General features: G+C 38.1%; 1 protein-coding gene across 1 annotated transcript; it reads right to left on the minus strand.

Annotated features, from left to right (window-relative positions):
* Window positions 1-5,755: 5,755 nt before the first annotated feature.
* Window positions 5,756-13,345, minus strand: LOC110051511 (uncharacterized). The gene is made up of 4 exons (XM_089281350.1): window positions 13,231-13,345; window positions 9,962-10,063; window positions 7,817-8,707; window positions 5,756-7,737 (listed from the first exon to the last, which is right to left on the minus strand). The coding sequence occupies exons 2-4, from the start codon at window positions 10,041-10,043 to the stop codon at window positions 7,580-7,582; spliced, it is 1,131 nt and encodes a 376-aa protein (XP_089137476.1). The 5' UTR covers window positions 10,044-10,063; window positions 13,231-13,345; the 3' UTR covers window positions 5,756-7,579.
* Window positions 13,346-17,434: the final 4,089 nt, after the last annotated feature.

Here is a 17,434-nt window from a genome sequence, read left to right on the forward strand (position 1 = left end):
TTTAAGTCCTGATGTTTTACCCGTGTATAAATAAAGTTAAATAAATAAATAAATGCATTTAATTCAACGCCGAGTTCGTTTTAATCATCTCGTATCCAACACGTACGAAAGAATTTTTTTTTTGTCTAAATTCTTCAACCGACTGGGTGATGTGGACATTTTCAGTAAGATCTAAAGAAAGAGATGGTATGAAAAGGCGGCAAAATTTGACGAACGTTGTTCACTTTCTGAGTTGAATGAAACATATCACGAAAGCAAGCGAAACAGAGTTTTCCTCCGAAATGGTAATCGCCGACAATCACCTCCAAAGTTGTCTACATCCTGCATGATTCTGGAAAAGTGTGATAAACGACCAAAAGTTGGAAGGAGGATCCGTAGGTAGTGGTGTTGCTGAAAATTTTTCGCCTAGTGTGTACAAGTCAAATGAAGCAAGGGTTGACTTGTTTGCGGAGCTTTCATAATCGAGGTTACAAATTGTGTCACTCAGAATTTAGGTCTAAAAGGGCAAGACCCAAATGTTAGGTAATAATTCAAACTTAAGAGGTGCCCTCTGTAATTTTCAACTATGGCCATTTGGACCAGAAAAAATCAAATTCCTCAAACTTTCTCAGATGAATGGTCTAGATAAGTGATTCACAAAAATATAACTTTCAGCTCAATTTGATTCGTATTTTAGCGCTGGGGCCACCATCTTGGTTTTGCCCCTCTGAGAGGGCTTTCAGCGGCCATTTTAGGGCACATTTTTAACAATTTGCCATACAAAGAAAACGATCTAAATCCGGGTAAAAACCCTTTATTCGAGACAAGCAAATGTTTCTTGTTACATTGAGAGGCTGTTTTGGCAATTTGTCGTGTATTAAAAAAAAAAAGAAAAAAGAAAACGATAGACAGTATCAGGTCAAAAGATTATGATCTGTGTATCTTGATCAGCTTTATCAGTTCATCACTGAGGCCAGTGAGGCCTTATTAGGGGTTTTCAGGATACTGGATATTTGGGTAAAAAGTTAATGGAATGCAAGAAATTTAGGAGAAATATTAATGGGGTAGAGCATGTTTAGATCAGATAAAACAGGACATTAATTGAGTAGGAAATCGTTGAGCTGGATGTAACAGTATACAAGATATTTAGGACAAAAATTAACAGGATAAGGGGTACACCGACACCCTCCCCCCCCCCTCCCCCCACAATGGGCCCTCAACAATGGTCAGCTATTTAGAATGAAATAAATGTATGTCAACTGCTATAGGCATTTACTCTGGACTCTTAGTACTTATATCACGGTGGAATATGAAAGTTTTGTATCAGATTTTAGGGGTTTTAAGGTTAGGTAACGCAGCTCCTTGTTAGTAATTTCGAAGCCCACACTTGTTACACTGAATAGATAGATAAAGACGAGGCTGGAGAAATAAACAGAGAATGAAATTTGTCAGGAATTCTGTACCGTTTAACACGAATTTCTTACATGGCAACCTTTGTGTCTGCAAAGAGATCGAGGCACAACATTCCACACTATATTTGTAAACAACTATCCTAATCTCATTGACAGCCATTAGTTTTTGACGAGGATTTTCATTTATTACCAATAGAATACGGATAGAACTCCAATAAAAAGCCTCTTCCTTGTGTTTTTTTTGTTCAGCATTATACTTGTGTCTTTCGCTGCCCGAAATGCCATCAAATGCTCTGAAAGGCAACAGACTGACAAGCAGTGCGCAAGAAACGTTTTTCTCAGGTCAGGAAACGGCCATAAAAGTCGAAGCAATTACTGTAGCACAAAAGATGAGGCGCTCAAAAGGTGAGGCCAGAATTAGGCGGTTCACCTGTGATGAGTTCCTGACTCCTTGCCACGTTTAATCCTTCCTCTCGAGAATGGCTTCAAAGCTTAGAAACAGACAGGAGAAGGTCCTCCAAGAAGACACAACAACCGCTGAGAATCAAGCTGCAGATATTTTTGACAAGTGTCAGTTAATTCATCCAATTGCTTATGACTCATTCAACTTGTGTGCCTTAAACGCATCTATAATGTCTTTAAAAGGCTAAGCGTCAACATTAGTGCTTCGCTTGATAGATGCGGGCATTTTAAAGCGTCCTGCATAGGGTTGAAAACTAGTCCTGTGCAGACATGCAACTGTGCTCCATCACAGAACTGAACGACATTAGCGGCTGTGGGTGCCTCAGGCTCATAACGAATGGTGCCTACAAAATACAAACGTATTTCCGCCAGATTAAGACAACGTGGAAAAAGTACATCTTAGCCAGGGTTATTAGAATCCACAAAGAAAACTGGGGGTAGTCATCAATTTTTCTGAGATAATTAGCTACTGCTGACGGTAGCATTTTTCTGAAAAAAAGGTAAAGATATTTCTTCACAGATTTTCCTAAGGTTCGCCTTTACATGCAGAAAACTAAACATATTAAAAAACATCTTTAAACTACGTGGTAAGTGGTAACATAAAAACCACTTTTGATATGTATTTAATAACAGAATCGTCGCAACAGCACTCCTCTGGCTTAGCCAAAATACAGTCTACATAACTTTTCCTCACAGCCAAAAACTAATGCATTGTCGAATAGGCTTGCCACTTCCAATTCATACCATAAAATGTAGCTGTAATCACCCCTTTGTTAAAAGTTAAAGGAGTTGTTTCATCCTTTAGAAAACTTTGTCGGTGTCCGTTACTTTTTTTCCTGTTACTTTCCAAGTAAGTTAAACATTGACGTCTCTCGCAGTTGTTTTGCGCGTGCATTATGCCATCTACAGTCGAATTTCAGTATGATTTTTTCTACGGATACGATAAAAGGTAGTTTTTCAGCTGGAAGCCGTTCACAGTTAGTGCTTCGCGATATGCTGCTTTTCTGGTAATCCCGGTTTTAGTACAGGCTCGTAATTTTAGTGCGAAATTTGTTTCGGCCACAATAGAATTTTTTTTAAGTCGCACGCTTGGTAGGGTAGTTAATTACGTCACTAGTTCCAACCTAAGCGCGCGCCTGGCGTTTAAACCATGCCTAACAAAGAAGGTACCGTCCTTAACTGCCCTTCAGTAATTTTCTGTGCATTTTCTTTTCTGATGGAAAAGTGACACGGCTAAGAAAATGTAAGAAGTTTCAATAAAACGTCGCTTCTCATTACTTCCTGCGCACTATTCGTCAGTCTGTTGTCTTTTGCAAAATTTGATGGCACTTCCGGCAGCGAAAGATCGACACAACTGTCCCGCTTTATCTGATCTAAACATGCTCTACCGCATTAATTTTTCTCGTAAATTTCTTGCATCCTGTTAATTTTTTACCCAAATATCCAGTATCCTGAAAACCCCTAATAGGGCCTAACTGATGAACTGATAAAGCTGATCAAAATACACAGATCATAATCTTTTGACGTGGTACTGTCCATCGTTTTCTTTTTTTCTTTTTTTTTTTTTCAATACAAGACCCTCCCCCCCCCCCCCCCCCCATCCTGCAAAAATAACCTAGAAAATACCTGCAAGCAGAAGCTCATGTTCAAATCATTCTGGGAAAGCCAGTAACTAGTTTAACCACAGAAATGCGTAAAATGGCTTTAATGTCGGTTACATTTTCATTCCCTACCCACCCTACCCACCCTACCCCTACCCATTGGAATGCGCACTTGTCTGTGGAATGATGGCGGGTGCACAACAGATCAAAACAGAACTGAGCTTAAACGAGTTCTTGATGAGAATCCTCGATTAAGAGGAGGATTTTAAAGGCTGCTAACAGACTTCTGGGTCAGTTAGGATCTCAGCAAATTGTTAAACTTCTTGTAAACAGCGGCTTATGAGGCAAAAGACAAATAATATTGATAGATGTTATGAAGCGGGCCTCGGAGAGTTGAAATCTGCTTAACTGTGGCGATGTCTGAGAGTGATATCGTACACTAATCACCGAAAATGCGGCTGAAACATATTGGAAATAATTATAACATGAGGCATCGTGGAACATCCAGTTGTCGACATGTCGCGAGGTAAGTGGAATATATCATTATTTTCTCTGTGTATCGTTATTTTCACGTTATTATGCTAATTAGGACGGCGGTCTTTGTTGACAAAAACACAGCTTAAATTTCTTCTTCTAACATTTTACAGTTTTAACTGCCCCAAAATTTTATTGTATGTTTCTACAGGTGAGACATTGCTCTTTAGGTGGAGGGTAGTTTTGGGATCTCAAGTGATGTACTTTTGGCGATATTTTCCTTTAAACTTTGCCTTTTTTGTGGCGCTTCATGAGTAGTCCGAAAGGGAAGAAATTTAAAATTCTGTAGAAAAATCAGGTGATGATCAAATTGCCAAAACAGCCTCTCAATGTAATAAGAAACATTTGATTGTCTCGAATAAAGGGTTTTTACCCGGATTTAGATCGTTTTCTTTGTATGGCAAATTGTTAAAAATGTGCCCTAAAATGGCCGCTGAAAGCCCTCTCAGAGGGGCAAAACCAAGATGGTGGCCCCAGCGCTAAAATACGAATCGAATTGAACTGAAAGTTATATTTTTGTGAATCACTTATCTAGACCATTCATCTGAGAAAGTTTGAGGAATTTGATTTTTTCTGGTCCAAATGGCCATAGTTGAAAATTACAGAGGGCGCCTCTTAATGTTCAGCCGAAATTGAAACTGTTTTCACTAAACTGCACCATATTGTGTCGGTATTTTCTGCTGTTCTTCTTCACCCAGTCACCTTTGTTGCACATTTGCAAAACTCTAGCTAGTTAGGTTAATTGTGACTTTTTGTGGCTGTCTAGTTAACTCGAGTTTTGATTGGTTCACTGTATTTTCTCTCGTCTTTTGTGATTGGTTAGAGCGGTTGCTTTGGTTGTGGTTTTACAGCACTCAAGCTCAATTCAAAACCATTCTTGACCTTAAAAATCTCGACTTGCTGAGTTGCAGCAGTCTCCATCCAAAGTAACAATTTATCAAAAAAAAGTGTAGACCTGAAATGACACTGATGGAAGAAAAAGTAAAAATGGAAAGACCAGTAAGGAGATTTTGAATAGGGCAAGAATGTAATTTGATAAGTAAACGTTTAAAGTTGTTCTTCAATAATATTTTGGGTAATCAAATAGACGATTCTATAAAGGCCTTGAGCTACTTTATTCTTTTTGATATTAGGCATAGTCAGAGATTTAGGTGACACTAATAATTAAATAGTATAATAAGGACAATGAATTGTCCAAATGTGGCGATGGTAACACACCATAACATAGAATATCGCTATAATGGGTAGTAGCGAGAAAGAATGTACGCACTTAATTCATGATAAAAGACCTTTTAGACTGCTTAGATCTTTTGTTCTCACTACTGAGCGCAACCACTCATCAGCGATTTTCTATGTTATCGTGTGTTACCATCGCCACATTTTGTACAACTCATAGTTCTTATAACACAATCTAATTATCCATGTCACTTAAATCGCTTTTTTTTATATATCTCGCACTGTGGAATATTTTCTTTACATTTCCTGATGATGTTGTAAATCGGCGAAACCTTGGAGTAAGTAGGAATTCAGCAGCTCAAAGGCCTCAATCGAATCGTCTATGTAACTTGATAAATATGGTGTAACGTTATGCTGCTTGTTGCTCTACAACAAGCCAATCCCCCTTCAATGCAACATTATAATTAATCAGGAACTGAAAGGTACCTTGCTAACTACGGCGAAACAAAGTTGCGACAACAGGCACAATAAATCGGGGTAATAAAAGAGAACAGTACAACTGCCGCTAAGAAATAACTCTTTCCAGTTCAGTCACCTTAATAGCATCAAGACTTTATTTCACTACAACAACAAATTGTCATCAACTTCGACTGAGTTAAAAGCTCTTTGTAGCTAGCAAATAGACCAAGAGTGACTTATTCAACAATAAAAAGAAGAAGAAGAAAAAGAAGACGAAAAAAAATTAAGAAGAAGAAGAATTTCATAACTTCTAGAGCGCTATTTACATTTACTGATCAACAGCGTTGCACAACTTTAAATACTACAATAAACAACCCTTGGACTGCATACTATACGTTGATGATACTTACATAATATACTAACACAGATAACATGATGCACCGTAACAGAATTCCGAAGCAAACCGTTGGCAAGCAGTAGCTAACTATGCTCGGAATCTAACAAACTTACTGGTAGGTAATATTAACTTGGCCCATTATCCATGTGCTATTGCGAAATTACATCTTATGAACGATATTCACCCAATGTCATAACCCAATTACATGTAGAGATGTTTTTTCATTCCAGTTATACATCTTTTCACTCATTTGTAATAGATAATGTTGGCTCTAATAATCCCCGAGTATGCAATGTCCCTCCTAAAAATTGCTTCTAAGGTTTTTATTTTCTTTGTCGCCCGCTGATGGCTGTAATTTACTTACGCTAAACAATGCACCAGGAAAAAAACCAACGTCCTGGTTGCTGCTGCTGTAGGTAAATTTCATTCGTTGTTGTTGTTTTTTTCTCATTCTTTGATGAACTCCCCCAAAAAATCCAATCAATTTTTTCAGATGACATTGTACTAGCAAATCAATGAAAAACCGTTATTCCATTGGTGGCATAATAAAATATTAATACAGATATTCCTATACTAGTCTCTAATTGTTGATGGTTAAAGACAAAACGTTTACAAATATTCTACTTGCTATGTTTATCATTTAGGTAAAATTTTCAACTACACCTGTCTTGAACCCCCTAAATGTTTATTCTAAAACAACACGTCCGTTACCAGGTGTGGCGAATGGTACAAAGAAAATTTGGGGTGTCAAAAACTTGTGTTCTGATCTTGAAATCTTGGAAGATTTTTCAATAAGTCGCGAGATACTTTTTCTGAGTTTCATTACTACGAGTCTAAAATCATTTAAGACTCTCAGTTTCACATTTCCAAAGAAGGATCTAGAAATTTTAACCAATCCTCATCTATCAGTTACCTGTTTAACAAATCTATGGTTATTTTCAATTCGGGGTCTCCAGATAAATGATAGTTCTCTTTCAACTTGCCAACGCTAGATAGTTTTGGGTGCTATATACTGTAGAAATGTGTCAACACATTTACGGTAAAGGTAATTAGAAAATAGACTAAAACAAATACGCGCGCGGAGTGGTTTACAATCGATCGTGTTTCCATTAAACAATTAGATTATGGGCTTGAGATTTCTATCGGGTGATAGTTGAAGAGGGCGTAGCCCGAGTCAGCTATCACGCATATAAATCGAGAGCGAATAATCTAATTGTTTTAGTGTAAATCTACTTGTCGTTCAAAACTTTATCGAAATCCTCTTCACAGACACTTCGAAAACGCCGAGAAGCGGCCGTTGTTTTGTTAGCAAGGGCACACTGCTACGCTACTCACTATCTATTACAGAATAGATAGTGGTTGGCGTAGCCAATCAGAGAGCGGCATTCGTGATAGAACGCTAGCAGATTCATACTAAAACTCGGTAGAAGCACAGAATCATCACGAAAATTTTTTTCCGAATTGAAATAACGGCAGACGAACTAGGATGGGTTTGGGACGTTTAATAATTTCAAGGGGTTTGATCGTTCTTGGCAACTGTAAACAATGATTAGATGTACTTAATCCTTCGGCTCAATCACATGGGGGTCAAGCCACTTTTCGATCTCCCTCACTCTCTTTACTTCAGCTTTCGTTAACTGAAACAATTCGATAGCCATTTTGGTGAGGCCTTGGAATGCTCTGCGCCTCATCTTACGTAGTTTAGCAATACTCTCACCTGGAAAAGCAAAAGTAAATAGATCATTATGGATTCATGAGGTGAAATAGAGGATATAGAGAGCCCATTAACCTCTTACCTTTAATTTTATCGATCAAGTTTTCTTCTCTTTGGAATGGTTCATACTCCACTCGAATGCCTCCAGGTTGCTTGGAAAGATCAATCAGTTTGGAAGGCTTTAATTTCGTACCTGGCATGTTCTCCTTAATGCTCGGGAAGTACGCGTACTTGTTTTTGTGGCTTTTCTTTTGCCAGTCGTCCCAGATCTTGTCGACGAAACCGTGATGAAGGAAAAATTCTGGAGCCGATGCAGATTCTAACGTGCACATTGTTCCATTAATGTTACAATGCACGCCATTATGGAGTACAAGTCTAAGTGTTTCTTCGAAGTCATGGAAGCTGTCGTTTTTTAAGACCTCCTCCACATCCACCTCTTCAGGAGGTTCCCCGTAGAAATCCCTTACTAAGCAGTGTGGACCAGGTCCCGCAGAAGGTGGTCTCACTCGGCTCCATACGGCCTGTCTGAAAGGACCTGTCTGTACGCAGTGGTCCTTTCCCACCCCATTCCCTCCATAACCGAGAACGTGCCAAACGTCTTCCGGATTGGTCGTGCTGAATGGCTCTCGTGTGTCTAGGCTCCAGTCCCACCAGGCCACGGTAAACGTGCAATCGACTTTCCGTATCAGGTTTTCGTAACGTAGTACAAAGTATCGATGCCAGGGAAGAAAGTGTTGCTTCTGGTGGATTAGAGTGCGGAACAGTGTGTAGTGCTCATTTATGAAGTCTTCGTATTCTGGCCTGGATTTTGGATCCGTGGTATATTTTATTATAGCTTTTATGTGACGCGTTCGCTCGATAGGGCTCAATGTTGTGAATTCCTTCCTTATTCGAACGCACTGCACCAAACGGCCACCAATACACTTGCATCTTTGCCCACACTGGTCAAATTGGGTGCTTCCTTCTTGGCAAACTAGCATCAAAACAGCATTTTTTCAGTAAGTGGAAAACACCTTTTTTTTTATCGCTGTTTTTGTTTTTACAAGTGAACATATGAAAGATCGTATATTTGGACTAACGATGGGAGATATCAAGACATGATTGATCATGGAAGTCATATAAACAACTTAAGCAGTTGTGAAATTAAAGCCTGAAAATCGTTCAGGCCTGTACGGGATAACTTGTTCGCAGGAAGTTGTTTAAACAAAATAATTCCCAAAGAATATCATAGGATTAAATAAATGTCAATTCACTTGGGAAGAGTTGCTTTTTCTCTTTGTTTTTGTTTTGTTTCTTTGTTTGTTTGTTTTTGGCTGTTGTTGTTGCTGTTGTTTTCAGGGGAGAGGGTTACTTAACCTTCTGACGCTTTTATGCAACTATTGCCCAATATATTTACATTTAAGTAATCCTAAGGTAGTCTTTGAAAACTATTTCATTTAAACAACTGATTCATCCCAAATTTTCCAAGCGTAAACCATGGAAACACTACAATTTAAGACTATGACCACACCCAACAACAAAAGGTAAGGTTTGCGACACCGGAGACGGCATCTGCGGCCTCATAAATTAATTATTTCTAATTTCTGTGGCTGTCTGCACTTTTTTTGTCATTAAAAAAAAAATAGTACAAGATAGGTACATACTGGCATTCTCCAGCTTGGTAATACATCTAAAATTAATGCAAATCTACTAGCGTTCTATCATAGATGCGGTGAGCGGATTAGCAGGTTCCACTGTATTTCTGTAATCAACAAGTTACTTCAAGGTTGGTGCCACTCTGTATGTCGGTGGCGGACCTAGGGGAGGGGCCCGGGGGACCCGGCCCCCCTCCCCCCGCCTTATTTTGGGTAAAAAAAGAAGAAATCACAGAAGGAAGAAAAGCCGGCAGGGCAAGCAAACAAAACCGCCCCCCTCCCCCCCGCCCCCCCCCCCCCGCCCCTTCCTTAGCTCAATGTCTGGATCGGCCACTGCACGTAGATATCCTACAATCTCGCTGTGAAGAAACACTTACCCATGCGCTTTGTTTTTGTTTTTGAAATTTCCCTCAAACTTTTCATAAAGCACGTGCTATCCAGCCATAATGTAAGTTTTGTCTTTAAGGTTCATTTGTTATATATTTGAACATTTTTGAACTTGAACGATATCCCTACCGCCTGCAATCCCCCCGATCCTGCCCCAGCCATCCCATAAGAATGTAGCTTGGACAAGAGATTGGAAAATAACTGACCTTGCTTCCGAAATTGATGACGATGGCTTCTGGAAGATGCCAGGCATACAAACGCCAAAAGAAAACCGCTCAATACAATCATTGTGCGTGTTTAGTTGGCAGCTGTTGAAAGAAGAAAGGCGAAATGAACATCGCCATACATGCATACCGTATATTCTGAATCTGAGCTCATTTATCGTGTTTCTACCTATGTGATAAATAATTCATCGACACCAACCATTTCGTTGTCAGGCCCTTGTTGTTCAGATTCAAAAACAGAATTTCCAGAAATGGTTGTCATGTAAACACGTATTTAGGCTGAATTATCAGACTCGAGAGAGCAGCGCAAATCGAGTCTATCATGCATTCTGCATCGTTCCCTTTCAATCCTTCAGTCAATTCAATGACTTCTTCTTCGACGATGCCGTTCAGCGACGAAATCACTCACACATTCGCGTTCGGGTTAGAGGAGGATAACTTTGCCAAACAAAACAATTGATAAATAAAGCCCTTTCGGAAGCCTATCGGCAGGATCCCAAGAACATCAAGGCCTGCGAGACATAATTCCAACGCTTCGATTCTTCCGTTTTCGAAGCTTTCTATTTTCGGAAAGCGATATAAACATTCCAGCAAGACGTCGCCAATACGTTGGCCTAGCATACACCAATCATATTTTTGCGTTCTTGCATTTTTTGATGTTTTTCCAAACCATCTCGCCTTGTTGGTCGTCCATCCTTTTGAGCGCTTCTCACCATCAGGATTTCGAGTGGCCATTTTTTTTCATCCAGGTTTTCTCTCGCGTCACGCACGAAGGGTTAAGCGGAAGAGGGACTACTCCTAGTTTATGACGCTCGCGGCTAAGTTTTTCTCCGACATGTTGTACTCATATTTGATGTTCAGTTAGGATTGGCAGCCTCTTACAAAATTTTGCCAAGTAAACGTTCCGGAATGTTTATTCCCTTTATTAAATCCATTTTGAAATCATTGGTTATCCTTGCAATCTGATTGGCTCTCAGTGGTGCGATTTATTCACGAATCGCACTATTTTTTGCTCTAAATCGCATCTTTTTCCCAGCCAATGAGAATGGGCCGGTAAAACAAAACAACCAACCAGATTTCAAGATTAGTTTAAAGTAATCAATAAAATTTCAGGAAAATGAAAGGCAAAAAGCCGCTGTGTGGAGAATTTTGCAAATACTATTGCCAAAACTTTGTTGTTATTGTAGCTTTTTTCCAAAAAAAATTGACGAATTTAATTAATTACAGTTTCTGAATGACGATTATGAGCTCCTTTAGGCTGAAGACCTACTTTAATGGAAGTTCCCAACTTTCAGTGTCCATTTTGACGAATAGTTTGGCGATTTTTCTTCAACATCTGCTCAAGATCCGTATGATACTGAGTCCAGTAAAACATAAACAAACGAAAACCACACAACAACAAATTCAGAGTCATCTCAAGAAGGTAGATGTTTCCAGGTTTCCGGTAGTTTCAAACGAAGCAACAAAACAGCTGAACTCTGTTGCTGTGAATAAACATAGTCAAAATACGCCACACTGCCGGTGCCAGTCTCGCCATCTTGGAAATATCTTAAAACAAATGGCACTGCAAGAACTTGACAAGGTCCTGAGTATTGAGTCCTACGCCGAGGTTACAAAAAGAAACGGAGATGATAACGAGCTGGACCCCTTAAAATCATGCCATTGAACGGTATTTAAAAGAAAAAAACGTACTATCCACTGGGCATCGTGCACTCGAGGGAGTTTCACAACTCAAAAGAAATCGATCGCAGAATTACACAGGATATGCACCTTCAAATTCCTTCTCCAAAGACAATGAAAAGTCTCAGCCTCAACAACAGAAGAAAGGTAAGCCTTCCATAATTGATTCAGGCGACGAGAATTGCACTTTTACACCTGAAGTAGACTATTTTCGACTTCAGATCAGAACTGCTTGTTTCTTTGTCATGCTCGAATGAGTTTTCGTCAAATGACATCGTTTTGCATACTAAATTAGACGTAAAGGCGTTTCCGGTTCCGCTTTTTTTAACAAACCGGCTACTGGAACAATACACCAAAAATCTAAAATTTAAGGCGATAAAATGGTGCGATTTCAAAATGGATCTAATAAAGTGGTAATTGAACTTCGTGTCGTGCAATTTTGGTCTGAAATCATACTTGTGATTTCAAATCGAACTCGCGCTGCGCGCTCGTTCGATTTTGAAATCACGCTTACGATTTCAGACCAAATTGCACTTCACTCAGTTCAATTACCATTATAAATTGATAATAAAACCAGGTTTTCAATTTAAAAACGAAAGGCGACAATATGGAGAAGAGAAAGAAATGAAAGGGGGGAAGGGAGGAAGGGGGAAAGAAATAAAAGGGAGAAAGACAAGACAAGACAAGACAAGGCAAGACAAGAGGAAGAGAAGAAAAGAGAAGAGGAAGAGAAGAGAAGAGAAGAGAAGAGAGGAGAATTAAGAGAAGAGAAGAGAGGACAAGGCAAGAGAGGACTGAGAGAAGATAATTATAATCTTATTGCTATCTGGTTTAACCATTTACGCCATTAATTTTATATCGCTCGTGATCATGGGTGCTACAAAAGTTTGTGAATGTGACATAACTTTAATTACTGTAAAAAGTACTTTTCTGGAGAATTGGATGTTGATTGTAGCCTCTAAATTAGGATATCTCAATAATCCATCGGTAGTTATGCCCTTTGCAAAATTTGTATAATTGTCATTAAATAATTCGGCAAGTTCGCTTTAAATATCTTTCTTTCGTTATAAAAGGGCTCTTTTTAATTTTAATTTAGTTTTTTGCATTATCAGTTTCTGTTTTTGTAGATCACCCACGAAGGCATCAAATTACCTTGAGTCTTTAAGCGCTTGGAAGACACTGCTTCTATAAATGTTTCTCTAAAATCAGGGCACATTTTTTTTTATTTTCAACTTTAACAGGAGACAAATAGTTCATTGTTGTTATTGTTCGTACATGATGGTATTTGTACTTTGTTATTTTCTTTTCTTTGGTATTTTTTATCAAAACTCTCTCTATCCGTTGGAATGAAGCTTTACAAAAATTTGTAGATAAAGGATGGGGCGGTAGAGGCTAGCGACGTGGTCGTTTCTGTCTTAAGGCCTAATATGGCTGTTCACAAGTAATGATAAAACGCTTCTGAGAAAGAAATAATAATTTCCATGTTATTCTAGGCGTATGGTATTGGCCTACGCTATCATGAGGAACTTAAACCCCAAGCGGATATATTCAGATACAAAATAGAAACTTACCGGGCTGAAACTTTCTTGCCTGCTTTGTTCTTTGCTGAGACTCTCCTGCGGCAGTTGTACCTTCTTGACGATTCGAGTTTTGCTTGAGAATGGAAGGATAGCTTTGGGTTCTTTCCTTTAATTTTTTAGTCCTTATTAGACAACTGAAACTTATAGCTGACAAGTGTTAAATTAAGAACTAACGTTCAAGTCATCTGTGGGCATGTTTCCTGGCAGCGGAGAAGCCTCGAGACAGCTTATACCTTGTGACAGGTTTATAGTAGAGGGAGGGTTTCTCTGTTCAATAGCTACTACGTGAAAACGAATGAGGAGATAACAACTATAAAATCACCAGTTATCAATCTATGTTATCAAATTTCAAGTTAACTGGAAACTATTGCCACGTTTATTAACCTAGATTTAGGCGAAAGTAAAGGAAAGGGATTTGCTTTCAAGGGCAAACGTTTCAAGACATATATGAGGCAAACAGGTGTAACAAAGTTACAAAGAAGACATCATGTCACCTGGTTAAATAATTTGGAGAGACCAGCACATGCCAACAAACCTAATATCTGTAATTTTCGGAAACTACTTTGAGTTATTATATTTGTTTTGATGAAAAGTAATTTACGGAGACCTTCTTATATTGATACCACAAAGACAAGTGTCATTGAATTACAATTATTGAACTCGACGGAATTTTTTGGTGTCGATAAGGTAGGCCTTCGAAACAGAGAACGCTTCATAACACTTACCCGGAGAGGATAGGAAAACGAAGAGTACTCTTAAGATCTGCCATTTCAAACAAAATATGTACCTCCAAAGCGGGCAAGATCAGCTAGATTTTTCAGCTGATACCATGGAAATCAATCTATCAGTTCACGATGCCTTAGATGAAATTCCAGTTTCAAAAAGACAAAATGTCAAGGTATGAAATGTTTTGATGAATGAGTAAAAATAAATATAGAAATAAAACGCCATTCCTGACAGTCTTATTGTTGTGAAACTGCCAGCAATTACTAATTGTTGGAAACTTTTGCAAACAAATACCGACCTTCAAGTTATTACAGAAAATATTAGCAAACATTCTTGCTGGCGCCAAAAGATCTTAGAAACAATGCCTACCTTAGTGGGAAAGTTATTTATGGAATGGAGATTTCAGACCTTAATCGACATTTACTTAATGAACAAAATCGTAGACGTGAAAAATCGCACTTATTTTGGAACAAGTTTTACTATGGTATAGTCAAAATAAAGTTGTTTGTTAAATTGTTACCAGGGAAACCGATCTTTGAGTTGACGACGCCTTAAAAAAAACCCTACGTCATAAAGAAGACAAAAGATGCTGAACGGGCAAGATGTGAACTGTCAACAACAACAAGCAAATGTTAGAACGAGCAATAACAGTACTGTTACAGCTGAGTATGTCAATCTGAAATTTCCTGACAATTGCGACTGCACAAGCAAACATTCTGAAACTAGTAACGTTATTAATTCGTAGGTGAAAATGGAATTATTACATACTGGAAGTATATTTTTCACAGCGAATGAAAGGGTTTCTGCAACAATGTTCACGTAATTAATAGAAACTTTTCGTCGACTTCAGAAACTAGCAACGTTTTTTTTTTTTTTCTCTCTGACCTATTGTATACATTTTAACACACCCGTATAAAAAGAATATAATGTAAAACCCGGCAGCCATTTTCACGGCTACTTTCAACGTTGCCTTTGGACTGATTTTGTTGGTCGGGCTCCTAAGGATATCAACCAAGTTGGATCAAGGCCCCGTCCACGTTGGAGGAATTTAAAAACGCAACAATCACTGGCACGCGATCATTTTGGATTTGTCTTAGAAAAAAAGGTACACGGCCAGGGAAATAACACGATTACCGTTTCACCATCATTTTCGAAAAACTCAGTTTTCAAAATGTTTTCCTGCCACACGTAAACGAAAAGCCGACATTTTCAAATTCCTCCGTTTGAAGAGCGTTTTCGAAAAGCTCCGTTTTCGCGACGGATTAGTGTGAACTGTGGGCCTAACCTTAGAAATAAAGCTACGTTTTCAAATTTCTTCGGAGTAGTGTGGACGCTGCCCAAGACGATTTGTCTCCTGTTACTAAGGAAATCGATCTGAACATCAATCTCCATGATATCCCAGAACTTCATCCTGGTTTCGAAGAAAACAAAGCATCAAAGTGTGAAATGATTTAGTAAAAGGTTCAATTCAACAAACGTGTCGGTATTTTCGGAAATGATTTCAGTATTATAATATTTCGTTTGGTGTATGTTATTTTATGGAAGCCTTGCGGTATTATTAATAACATGAAACAAACAAATATCGGACAGAGACCTTGAGAGAATTGAGGGGACTTTCAGTACTGATCAAGTAAATAGTGCATACGTTAAAACGTCTTTCCAAGGGAGGGGGAGTATTCCATATTTTGCACATAAAGTTTTATGCTAACCAAGACCCAAAGCCAATCCCACCCTTTCAAATAATACTCTGGCTTTGACAATTGTTACAAATAAAATTATTTTCAACTCTGGCAAATTCTGACATTTCTAATTTCAAACATTAAGGCCATCGAGCTGAGTGGGTTGGACCGATGTAAAGCAGGGCAAACCATTTGTTTACCGGGCCTAAAATAACTTGGTAAATAATTATACATTTGAGCTTTGGAAAAGCGCATGTCTGCTTGCTTTTCTTCTGTGATAGGGAATTGTGGTATCTTACGTTTCCATTGACGTACACCGAAAGTCTTGATATAGGTAAGAAAATTAACGGTAAAACTGTTATAAAAACGCAAGCAGGATTGACCAGGCTAACGATTGTCTCGCGTTTTAAGCTTGCATTTAGGTAATGTGACGACAATAGCCTCTAAAAGGGAAGTACAAAACAAATTTCAAATGTTGTTTGTTATCAAGGAATAGATCTTTCATACCAGGATGCCTAGAACTTAAAACTTCCATGAGTTCCATAGGCAAAACTTGGGGTTCGGAAATGGTTTGAAGAAAAAAAAGCCAACATTTTGTTCACGTCCGATGTTGCCACCAGCGATATTATCAGACATAGAAAAAAAAACGTTGAATACAGTTGGGTTCCCTATCAAAGGTCTCTTCTTTTATTTTATTTTATTCATTTTTTTCCTGTCAAGTTAATATGTTTTGGTGCAAGAAGGTTCGTATACACACAAGCATCTTTTACATTGTAAGACGCTCCAAAATAGTGGTTAATTTAGATAAACAGTTGGTGATTTAAAACGTTACTGCAGTGATGTTATATAAGTTTGTACATAACGAACCACTAAATGACAATGTATTATAAGGAAGGAATATTTCGTTAATGTAAATTGGATCCTACTATCGCATTCGTCTCACCGAGTATTAGGTGAAAAAAAAAAAAAAAAAAAAAAAAAACTAAGCGTTAATATCCTTTCGGCGTGACCACAAATTGGGCCTTAAAAATCAATGTTATCCTTCCAGCAATATTTTTCAGAGACTTCAGAAGAACAACACCACCTGTCAATGTTGGTGAACAATGATAATGAGGATATTGATGGAGTGTTTTTCAGTCTTCCATATTAGTTCTTTTCGCCACCAACTTCCTATTCTTGATTCACTGGTTGGAATATTTCTTAATACTTAAGTATGATGTATCGGTGTAGTCGCATATCGGTTCTTTGCCTGGTTGTGCTGGCTGCTATGTTGGATGTCCTTTCGAAAATACCTTTTTGTTTTGTGTTGGCTAATCTGATCCAATAAAGAAACATTGCTGTGCTTTAATTGCACACGCTTGCTTGACACGGTGTGGTATAAGGCTAGATCTTTGGATTAAAACAGCCCTGGCCACTTGTTTTTCCTCACAGAAAGCGGTTTTTTTTTGTTTTTGTTTTTGTTTTTGTTTTTGTTTTTGTTTTTGTTTTTGTTTTTGTTTTTGTTTTTGTTTTTGTTTTTGTTTTTGTTTTTGTTTTTGTTTTTGTTTTTGTTTTTGTTTTTGTTTTTGTTTTTGTTTTTGTTTTTGTTTTTGTTTTTGTTTTTGTTTTTGTTTTTGTTTTTGTTTTTGTTTTTGTTTGTGTTTGTGTTTGTGTTTGTGTTTGTGTTTTTGTTTTTGTTTTTGTTTTTGTTTTTGTTTTGTTTTTTTCTTTTTTTACCTTGAGACTAAGAACTACAATTACTGAGTTATTTTCAGAAACACGCAAGCTTCGACATATAAACAGCAATACGT

The sequence above is a fragment of the Orbicella faveolata genome, unplaced genomic scaffold, assembly GCF_042242905.1.
Source record: "Orbicella faveolata isolate gen_17 unplaced genomic scaffold, um_ofav_v1 contig_48, whole genome shotgun sequence".
NCBI lineage: Eukaryota > Metazoa > Cnidaria > Anthozoa > Scleractinia > Merulinidae > Orbicella > Orbicella faveolata.

Coding starts and splice junctions, on each gene's coding strand:
- LOC110051511 (XM_089281350.1), bottom strand. CDS start 10,043: ATGATTGTATTGAGCGGTTTTCTTTTGGCGTTTGTATGCCTGGCATCT. Junction 8,708..9,961: donor TCATCAATTTCGGAAGCAAG/GTCAGTTATTTT, acceptor TTTTGATGCTAG/TTTGCCAAGAAGGAAGCACC. Junction 7,738..7,816: donor CTTGATCGATAAAATTAAAG/GTAAGAGGTTAA, acceptor TTGCTTTTCCAG/GTGAGAGTATTGCTAAACTA.